The sequence below is a fragment of the Sminthopsis crassicaudata genome, chromosome 2, assembly GCF_048593235.1.
Source record: "Sminthopsis crassicaudata isolate SCR6 chromosome 2, ASM4859323v1, whole genome shotgun sequence".
NCBI classification, from domain to species: domain Eukaryota; kingdom Metazoa; phylum Chordata; class Mammalia; order Dasyuromorphia; family Dasyuridae; genus Sminthopsis; species Sminthopsis crassicaudata.
This window is the reverse complement of record NC_133618.1, coordinates 441669334-441680035: the sequence shown is the minus strand read 5'-3', so window position 1 is coordinate 441680035 and position 10702 is coordinate 441669334. Positions and strand designations below refer to the sequence as shown.

At 34.8% G+C, this 10702-nt stretch overlaps 1 protein-coding gene across 3 annotated transcripts in view; it reads right to left on the bottom strand.

Moving 5' to 3' along the window:
- Window positions 1-2786: 2786 nt before the first annotated feature.
- The window catches only part of IFT52 (intraflagellar transport 52), a 33950-nt gene continuing 26034 nt past the window's right edge, over window positions 2787-10702 (bottom strand). For all 3 annotated transcript variants that reach the window (XM_074292611.1, XM_074292609.1, XM_074292610.1), the window contains 3 exons: window positions 6014-6122; window positions 4643-4788; window positions 2787-3494 (listed from right to left, as the gene is read on the bottom strand). In XM_074292611.1, coding sequence (XP_074148712.1) covers window positions 3447-3494; window positions 4643-4788; window positions 6014-6122 — 303 coding nt within the window. In that variant the 3' untranslated portion in view covers window positions 2787-3446. The remainder of the gene's footprint in view (window positions 3495-4642; window positions 4789-6013; window positions 6123-10702) is intronic.

Below are 10702 nucleotides of genomic sequence, written 5' to 3'. Positions count from 1 at the left end.
TTTTGTATTTGCTGCAGTTTCCTAAACTGTAAAATGAATAGAAGAAAATAGCAAACCACTCCAGTTATCTATGCCAAGAAAATAAAATCATAAAACAACTGAACAACAACAATCATCCTGGATGTCTTATCTTTAAGATCCACGAGCATTTATTAAATATCTACCAAACATCATGTTAGGGAAAAAAGGTACCAGAGTTTGAGTTTCACAATTACGTTTGATTTGAGAGGCGGCTTACTGCAAAAAACCTCTGAATCTAATTCCTTCCTATGTCCGAACCTGGACCATATTCCTATCTCAATAAATATGGGATGATAATGATGCCTCTTACAGGATCTGGTAAAGGGGAAAGGTTAATCTTACTGCATCAATTTTAATTATTAATAATGTTGAATATTACTACATTATACTGAGAACACTGAATTTTTTTTTATTTTTTTTTTTTTGAGGCAGTTGGGGTTAAATGACTTACTCAGGATCAGACAGCCAGGAAGTGTTAAGTACTTATCTAAGGCCAAATTTGAAGTCAGGTCCTCCTGAGTTCAGGGCTGGTGCTCTATCTACTGTGCCACCTAGTTGCCCCAGTAACATTGATAATGCACAGAAGTGTTTGCACCAAGCCCAAATATCTGCATGCACAAGGCCTTCCCATAAATCCTGCCCCTCTGCTACCTGTAGCTACCTCAGCCTGGGCTCACCCCTTCCAAGAACACTGAAAGGAGACTGACCCCAAGAAAGGAGTTCCATGCCTCTGTTCCCTCCCCGGGACCATAAAATTATCTAGGGAGCTCAAAGACTCCTCCAGCTCCCTAGGGAGCCCCCTTTGGAGTCTTATCTTAAGCCTGTATTAAATCATTGCAGGGCCTTTAGCTTTGCAGCGTGGCGATTCCAGGTATCTCAAGACATGTTTCTTTTAAAACTATTTGTGAACCAGGAAAAGTTATGTAATCTAACTCCTATCTTTTATAGTTAAGAGTGACTTGCCGACTGACCTGCAGTAAGTTGTTGAGCTGGGATTTAAACTCATGCCCTAAACATTTAAGGATTTTATTTTAAAACAAAAAGTTAACCATTAAACTACTTTTGAAGACTGCAATTCTTATCCTCCTACTGCCAGTGCATTTATTACACAGTCCTTAATATTTGTGTAATAACAGAAAGAATCACTAGATTTGAGATCTAAAAATAAATCATAGACCTTTAGAAGTTCAATTACAGTGCTATTGCTTACAATATTTTTCAGACCTTTTCGAACAGGTTTTTGCATCTGTAATATTCTTTTAAATACATTAGATGAAAGGACAGCTAGGTAGCACAGTAGATAGACTTCCTCCTAAAGTCAGGAGGACCTGAGTTCAAATCCCAACTCACAATACTTCCTAGCTGTGTGACCCTGGGCAAGTCACTTAATCCCAATTGCCTCAGCAGAAATAAATACATACATTCAATGGGTGAGGTGGATTTTTGAAAACTTCCAGAGACAATCACAAGTTAAGTCAAGTACATTCAAACTGGTGGATAACATTTAGCATCAAAAATAAAAGTAATGAGATACCAGTTTTCTTAGATGGCTTGAAGATTGGTTTTTGAGTTCAAATCACATGGAAGAAATGGAAGCCAGGGATCCCAAAATAAATATCTTAAAGATACTAATCAAGGCAGCCTGGCTACATCATGATTACCTTAACTATGGTAATAAGACAGTCTGGAAAATTCAAGTTCCCAGGATGAGAACATTTTAGCATTTCCTGAAAAAGAAAATAAGCTGATTTCAGGATTCACATCATTACCCAGTTTGATTTGCTAGAGGAATCTTTCAAAAAGAGGGGGAGGCTTTTCCCTAAACAAGAGGATGTTTAAGAGACAAAGCTGAAATTTTTTGAGGCCAAATCCAGAGACACTTGCAGAGTCCAGAAATTGGGAGTGAAATGAAGTGACCTATAGGGAGTGGCCAAAGCGACACTATAGGGTCGCCAGGACACAGTAGTGGAAATTAGCACAGGGTCAGTTTGCTCCTTCCTGGGTCCCACTCAAATACTGGGTAGTGTTTATAATAATTTAAAAAAAAAAAAAAAAAAAATATATATATATATATATATATATATATTTAAAAGCACAAGATAAATTCCTTTCCCTGCAAATAATTAAAATCTATTTGGGAAATTCAACATGAAAAGGGAGCAGAATCATAGGTAGTACAGAAGATAGAGTGCTAGCCTTCCAGACTCCTCTTCCCGAGTTCTTATTTGGACTCAGATACCTACTAGGTGTGTGACCCTGGCTAAGTCACTTAGCCATGTTTGCTTCAGTTTCCTCACTTGTAAACTGAGCTGAAGAAGGAAATGGCAAACCACTCCAGTGTCTCTGCCAAGAAAACCCCCAAATGGAATCACAAAGTGTCAGACACAACTAAACAATACAGAACCAAAAGAACATAGATGGTTCTACATCTAAACTACATGAAAGCAAAAATGACAGCAACAGACTCCTGATTCAACTGCTAGTGCCATAGATATTTTTTTATCTAAACTTATACATGTACTCCCTATTGAATTTAAGTTCCTTAAGTGCAGGGACTTTTTCAACTTTTTTGATTCTCTATTGCCTACCATAGTCCCTGGCACACAATAAGCACTTAATAAATGGCTGTTGATTAATTAACCAATTTAACGTGTAAGAAAAAAATTCAGAATGGATCACAGAAATAAGTGATTTTGTTACAATCTTGTTAAATTTAAAAGGTCTTTTTTCTAAGCCATAAACAAGTTTGCAGTTACATGCACAAATAATTAACAGAAGACAAATAATTATTTATTATCTTGTATTTAAAGGCCTAAGAAGTATTCAGAGGAAGAAGAAACCTTACAGAAAATGTTACAGACAGTATTTCCAATACTGTGATGTTCCAAAGACTATGAGAGATACAAGAATAGAACCAAGGATGGGGCTGGATTTTACATATCTTGAGTATCTTATTTCTGTTTACGGTCCATTATATTAAGTAGATTCTGCAAATTAACTTATTTTCTATAGCATTTACTATTCACTAGACATAAAAGAAAATTGTGTAAAGATCACATAAAAAAACCTGAAGAGATTATTACGTTTAACAAGACCAAAGACAGGAATGGAATTGAAAGAGAACATTTTAATGTAAGAATATTTCTCATATTACAAAAGTATAGCTCCAATAAAAAAAGAATATGGGACATTTATCTTACATAATGATTTTGATAGTTTATCAATCCGCATAGTGCACCTGCCTAGTCACTACAGAAGATATGTAATCTTTAACTTCGTACCTATTTACAATATAAAAGTGCATGGCTCATAGTAGAGAGGTAATTTTGACAAATATATGGAAAAACAATTAGAAAAGAGTTTACAATGAGAGACCAGACAGCAAGTTAGTTGTTCTAGCATCTCCCCCTCTTCTGTTCTTGTATTCAGTAATTGCTATGAAATGTAGCTTCACTTGTATCAACATCATGCTCCTGAAAAAAAGAGAAAAATGGAAAATTTCAAAACAAACTAATGATTAGTTATTTGCTGCTAATTAGAGCAGCTATAGAAAGCTTTGGGTATTTAGGATTGATCTAACATTTAGATTAAGAAGCTAAGAAGTCAGATGGCAGTGTAAAATCTCTGGATTTAAGCTTTCAGTCAGATTCTGCCTCTGAACACTTAACATAGAGAATCTGTCAGCTGATTCTTTTTCTACTTGGAGCCTATATATCCACATTCAAGTAAAATGATATTTGTCTCACTGACCTTACAGAACAGTTGGGAGGATTAAATATGATCAAGCATGGAAAGTGCTATGAGTTATTAATTTTATCCACCCTGGATAAGATTTCTAAAATTACAAGTTGATCACCCACTGCTATCAAGATTAACAAATATGAGGCCTGTCAGAGATGTTCATCCTACCCCTCCTTACCAAAGACTGAGACAGTAACTGATCTTCCAGGTCCCCAAATGGACCCAACTCCTATTTACCTTCCTGCTGATGGTGCCTTGGGCCCTATTACTGTGATTACTTGCATAGAACTACTTCTCCATAGTAACCAGTTGACATGGTGACACAGTGGATAAAATGCTGGGTCTAAAGTCAAAAAGACCCAAGTTCAAATGCAGCCTCAGATACTTAGTGGTTGGATAACTGAGCAAGTAACTTAAGCACTGTTTGCCTTAGTTTCCTCATTTGTAAACTGAGGATAATCACAGCACCTACTTCCCAGGGTTGTGGGGAGGCTGAAGTAATATTTGTAAATCTCTTAGCTTTACAGTACCAGGCATATAACAGGTACTATAGATATGTTTATTCCCTCCCTCTTTCCTCCTCAAATTTACATCCAGTAATCTGTTCCATTTCACAGGAATACTAATAGGTGACAAAGGCAGCCAATAAGCATTTAATTTTTAAAAATTGGAAGAAATAATTAGAAGTGATAAAATTAAAAAAACAAAAGACTGAATTCAGTCCATATGGCAGAAATTCCTTCTACCTGTTTTAGGAATATGATTTTCAACATGAGAACTTTAAATAACAAAATTAAAAAACAACAACTGTGAACCCAGCTCTTAGATAGAACCAAAAAATAACTCTAGTATGTTATTCAGCATATGATAAACACACTACCTGATTCAGTTTCTTAAACTCCACTACTTGGAAGAATATGTGCTCCAGAACATGTTTAGCATCTTGTTGTTCCTTTTGTAGTTTATTGGTCACTCCAAGAATGTCACCACACTTCCTGACATAGAATTCTAGGTCCTCTTCAGTACCTAAAAAAGTTGGCACAGTCAGCTCAATTACTGTCTCCTGCTACAGACTAAAGTTAAAATGTACCACATTCTACAAAGTCACAACTAATTGTTCAAAACCTTTTGGTAGCTCTAAATTAAATGTTCTTTCTTTTTTTTTTTTTAATTCCCTAGTTCCCACCCCTCCCCCAAATAGTAATCTAATATATGTTAAACATAGTAAAAATATGTTAAATCCAACGTATGTATACTATTTATACAATCATCTTGCTTGCATAAGAAAAATCAAATCAAAAAGGAAAAAAATGAGAAAGAAAATAAAATGCAAGCAAACAACAAAAAAGAGTGAGAATGTTATGTTATGATCCACACTCAGTTCCCACAGTCCTCTCTCTGGGTGATCCTCTTCATCAGAAGATCAATGGGACTGAACTGATATTTATTTATTTGTTTTTCATACACATTGATTGATAAATCATGTTGGGAGAGTGCTAAAAAGTTGAAGATATGTGTTTTATTTTTTTATGAACCATTAAGTGGTCACAGATTGTGTTTTTAACCCAAATTGCCTCTCACAAATATGTGCTATTGGTCCCAGCATAGGTTAAATAAAGAATACATGGATGAATACAAATCATTCACCACTATCAAAAAAGCAATTAAAATGTACATGCATAGTTGCCCCCGGGTCAAAAGTGTCATCTTTGTTTTGATATATATTGTGGAAATGATAATTCCAAGCAATCATGGGCACTCAAACCATTCAAGCTTCTTCTAAGTGAGAAATTTCAAACCTTTATCAGAATTGCTATTTTACCTCCATTTTACCTCCATGTATACAGATAATAGAGTTCTAAAGCTTCTGTTACTGTATATGACTTTAATAGTGTCTTATATTTGAACATTTAATTTATAGAAAATGTCATCTGCATCCAGAAAAATAACTATGGAGATAATGTAAAACAACACATGCTGTGTTCACTTTTTTCTCCTTCTTTTCTTTCCCTTTTGATCTGATTTTTCTCTCCCAACATGATTTATCAATCAATGTGTATGAAAAACAAATAAATAATATCAGAATAATCTGCATGAAATAAATGAAACCTAAAACTATGCATGTTTTTTCAGAAACAATGAGACAAATGGTTCTCATTATCAATTATATATTTAGGAAAAACACACACACACACACACACACACTACACACATATATATATATATATATATATATATTGATCAGGCTTACACTTATTGGTAATCTGAGCAAGCCGTGCTTTCTCTGAAGAGAAAGTTTCATCCAAGTCAAAGAGTTCCAGGGGAGGTGGTGGTAATTCTCTGAAACTGGGAGGAAAAACCTAGGTATAAAATACTTTTTGTTATTCAATGTACAAAGTTATAACTTAGGTAACTGAAAATTCTAAAATGAATTTAAATAATTAAAACAGAAATATTCTTATTTCATGATCTCAGAATACACTGCTATTGTTTAAGCAGTCCACCTATTGCTCTTCTGGTATATACCTTCACCATTTCTATTATCAGCTATTGAATCTAGTCTATTTAAATTCATTAATTGAACAAATAATTAACCAGAAAATTTAATAAACAATTTACTAAAAGCAGCTATACTGCCAGATGAGTTTAGAAGTTGATAATTAAATGCTGACTATGAGTAAAGAACTATACAAGAGCTACAGGTAATAGAAAGACCAATTCAACATTAAGCATCTTTACATGTAGAACATACATTTTGAACACTGAGAAGATAAAACAATAAATTTCTTGTAGAACAGCAACATTTGATCACATTTACATAACATAATTTGTTCAGCCATTCCCCCATCAATGGGCATCTACCTTTGTTTTTTAGTTCTTTTCGGTCACCATCAATCAGTACAGTTACAAGTATTCTCTGGGGTAGGAAGCCTCTTTTTTTGTAAATGCGTCCTTAAGGTACAGGCCTAGTAATGGAATCTCTGGATTAAAGGGTATGGGCATTTCAGTCATTCTCTTCACATAATTCCAAATTTCCAGAATGATAACTGTTAGCCACTTGTTTTCATTCATTTTTTTCTTCTATAGCTGCAATTAGCATGTACTCCATTTTTTAAATTCTGTTTCGTATACTTCCTATCTATTGGTCTTAAATGCATTTTAGCATTCCATTAATGTTTTACAATTTATTTAACCATTTCTGAATTGTTCAACTCTATAAGTTTGTGGAAAACAAAATTCAACACTGTGTTTCAGGCTCAACTCTTCCAGAGATATTCCAAACCATCCTCCATTCAGCCCCAATGCGCTTTTCTTAAAGCGCAGGTTCAACCACAGTTCCCTATCACCTCTAAGACCAAATATAACCACCTTTGTTTAGCATTAAAGGCCATCCTTAACCTAATCTTTCCAGTCTTCTTACACCTTACTTCCTGCAGCATATTCTTCAATCCAATGACCTTGGCCTTTCTAGCATTTCCTTCAACAAGCCATTCCATCTCTTAGCTCCATTTTCTCTGGCTATTCCCCCATGTCTGGAATGTTCTCCCTCCTCATCTTTACTTCCTGGCTTCTTTTAAGTCTCAACTAAAATCTAATCTTTTACAGGAAGCTATTCTTAACTCCTTTTAATTCTAGAATCTTTTATTTCCTTTTTATCCCATATATATCTTGATTGTATGTAGTTGATTATATGCTGTTTCTCCATTAGATTGTGAGTTCCCTGATATTTTTTCCCTCTTTTTATATCCCCGGCACTTACTCAGCACAATGCCTGACCCATAGTAGGTGCTTAATAAATATTAACTGATTAACAAATACAACTTTATTCATTAAATTCTTTTCTTTGTTTAGAAAGAAAAAAATCCAAAAAGGACAATTTTGTCATGTATTTGAAAATCTGACATAAGCCATTTTTACTTAACAATTTCTAGTATTTCTAAAAGAAAACAGACTACCACAATAAAACAATGCTTTAAAGAAAAATATGGTTAACAGCTTTGATTTGCAGAATAAATTAAAACCCATTAAAAATGTCAAGGCATCTTGGAGAACCACATTCCTAAATCATTGCATATGGGATTTCCACCATAAGTTTGATAACCAATCTAATTCATTTGCTGAGTACTCAAAGAGATCCTTCTTAAATTCTTACCCAATGTTCTCTCAGAAAGCAGTTAAAGCCTTTAGTAACAATGACAGAAAATATTTCAGGTTCAGGGCATTATCTAGGAACTTAGAGTCAAAGAAAAAATTAATCAAGTTTGTAATTAAGATAAGACCAAGAATTTCAGAAAAAAATACATTTTCTAACAGAAAATACTCTCTAAGGGGAAGGTGAGATCAGTACAATTCCCCAAGTTGTTTCCAGTTTGGATTTAAAAAAAAAAATATTACATACAATACTACTATAGCAACCCAAATTAAAGCAACCTTCTGGGGTTATACCTCATCCTCATTAGACTGGCAAGTATGACAAAAGATGAAAAATATTAATGTAAAACATTAATGCTCTATTGGTGCAGCTGTGAATTGCTCTAACCTTTTTTGAAAGTAAATTAGAATTATGCCCCCAAAGTTACTAAACTATACATATTCTTTGACCCAAAATGCCACTATATGCCCATATTCCAAAGGAGATCAAAGAAAGAGGGTAAAGACTCATGTGTACAAAAAATATTTATAATTTCTTTTGGTGGCAAAGAGCAGGTGCCCATCAGCTGAGGAATGACAAAACAAAAAAATATATATAATATAATGAAAAATGATTGAGCTGAAAGAAACAGTAAAAGGGCAGTTTCAGAGAAATGAGGGAAGACATGAATGCAGAGAGAAGTGGCAGAATCAGAATAACAATATAGACAATAACTATAAAGATAAAACAACTATGAAAGACTTAAACTATTACAACCACAACCACAATTCCAGAGGACCAGTGATGAAACCCACTGCCAACTCCTGAATGGTGATGGATTCAGGTTGGAGATTGAGATCTAATTTTTTTTTTGGACATGGCCAATTTGAGAATTTATTTTGTTGAGGCTAATGAATATTTGTTGCAAGTATTCTTCCTCTCCTCCTTCCTCCCAATCCCTACCCTTTTTTTCATTGGGATAGGTTGAGAAGAAAAGAAAATAGATTTGAAAAAAAATCTAAAAAAAAAAAAAAAGAGAAGAATGGGATTCCATGGACTAAAATTCTTCAGAAGGCAGTTTGGGAGTGAACAGAAAGCTCCTACGAATGAAACTCAGAGGACACAAGGAGAAATAGATGATTAAAATTAAGAAAAAAGCAGGAAAGCAAAGAGACTTAGAAATTTACTTATTAACTCAGTATATAAGGCCATGTATAAAAAATAGAACAGCAATAAGGAAGTTATACATAGGCATGGTAACATACATGTGCAATTTTTATCTCCACCCCTCATATCACATTCCTTATCAATTTAAAACCCTTTTGATTAGATTCAACAAGGAAGAATCAAATGAGCATAATCTTACACTTGGATTCAATGAAATGAGCAAAAGCATGGCATTATTCTATAAGCATAATGTCAAGAACATTTGTTAAAGTGACCTGACAAAGAAAGGTAAGGATAAATGGTCTAGTAAAACCAGCCTTTTCTGTTTCTCTGATTTCCTTTAAATGCTATTTTTTTTACCTAGATGCTTTACCCAACACCTCTTAATTCTAAGCCTTTTACTTATTTTCTATTTATCCTATATATGGTTTGCTTTGTATATATTTGTTTGCATGTGGCCTCCCCAATCAGATTAAACTCCTAGAAAGCAAGGATGGTCTTTTGCTGCTTTCTGCATCTCCAGAATACTTAATAAATGTTGACTGATTGACTGATAGGCTGATGATACAAGATTGATGACACACAGTTGGGAGGGAACAGATAACAATTATAGGTGATAAGATCACAAGTCATTAAAAATTGCAATTTAATAGTTGTAGTGGTTCATAGTTATCTCCCAAAGTTCTTTCACTGGGCGTGGCTGGTTCAGTTCATCACTGCTCTATTGGAATTGATTTGGTTCATCTCATTGTTGAAGAGGGCCACATAGCAAGGAACTAGATTCGAACTCCTATCTTTCTGACTCCAGAACCATCACTGTAACGAGCTGTCGTCTCTAGAAGCTGCCGGATCACTCTCTGGGAAGAGATCTGCTGTGTCTACTCAAATCTCTCCGATAGATTCTTCTTCCTGTAACGAACTGTTGTCTCCAGGCAGTTGCTGTTAACTCTTGTCCAGAGAAGTGACTTCCCTTCCTGCAGGGAGCCCCGTCAAGCCTGATGCAATGCAGAGTCTTCTTTTTATCTCTGGGAGTCCTCTCTTTTATTCTCCCAGAGAATGGGCGTGGGATAATGCAAGGGCTTCTGGGAAGAACCACCTCAGCCAATGAGCCTGCTCCTTCCATCAAGTCAACCTGAGTTCTCACCTTGTAATTGTCCAACCTGAATTCTCACCTTGTCACTATCCAGACAACCCGAGTTCTCACCTAGTAATCCCAACAAATAGTAATAGCAAAATAGAAAAAAGTCTTAAATTTAGTTTCAAAGAAATCAACTTTGTAAATACAAAATAGGAGTATGGTAGTAGTTCTGGGGGTTTTCCAAGTTTAAAATGACATCATAGGTGATGTGGCAGATAAGAAAGCTAATGAAATCTGGAGCTTTAATTTAGAGGGGTGGAACAACCAAGATTAGCAAAGTGATCAGCTTTCTGTGCTCCTCCCTGATCAAAAACCATAACTGGGATACTGTACTAAGTTGTGGGTACCATATTTTAGAATGAGCTAAAAAGCACCAAAAAGAGAACGGACAGTATGATGAAGGACATAAGGGTTATGCTACTTTAAGATAAGCTGACAGAATTGGGAATGTTTAGTATGAAGAAGACAAGGAACATGATAGCTTTCTTTAGTATTAATAGTAT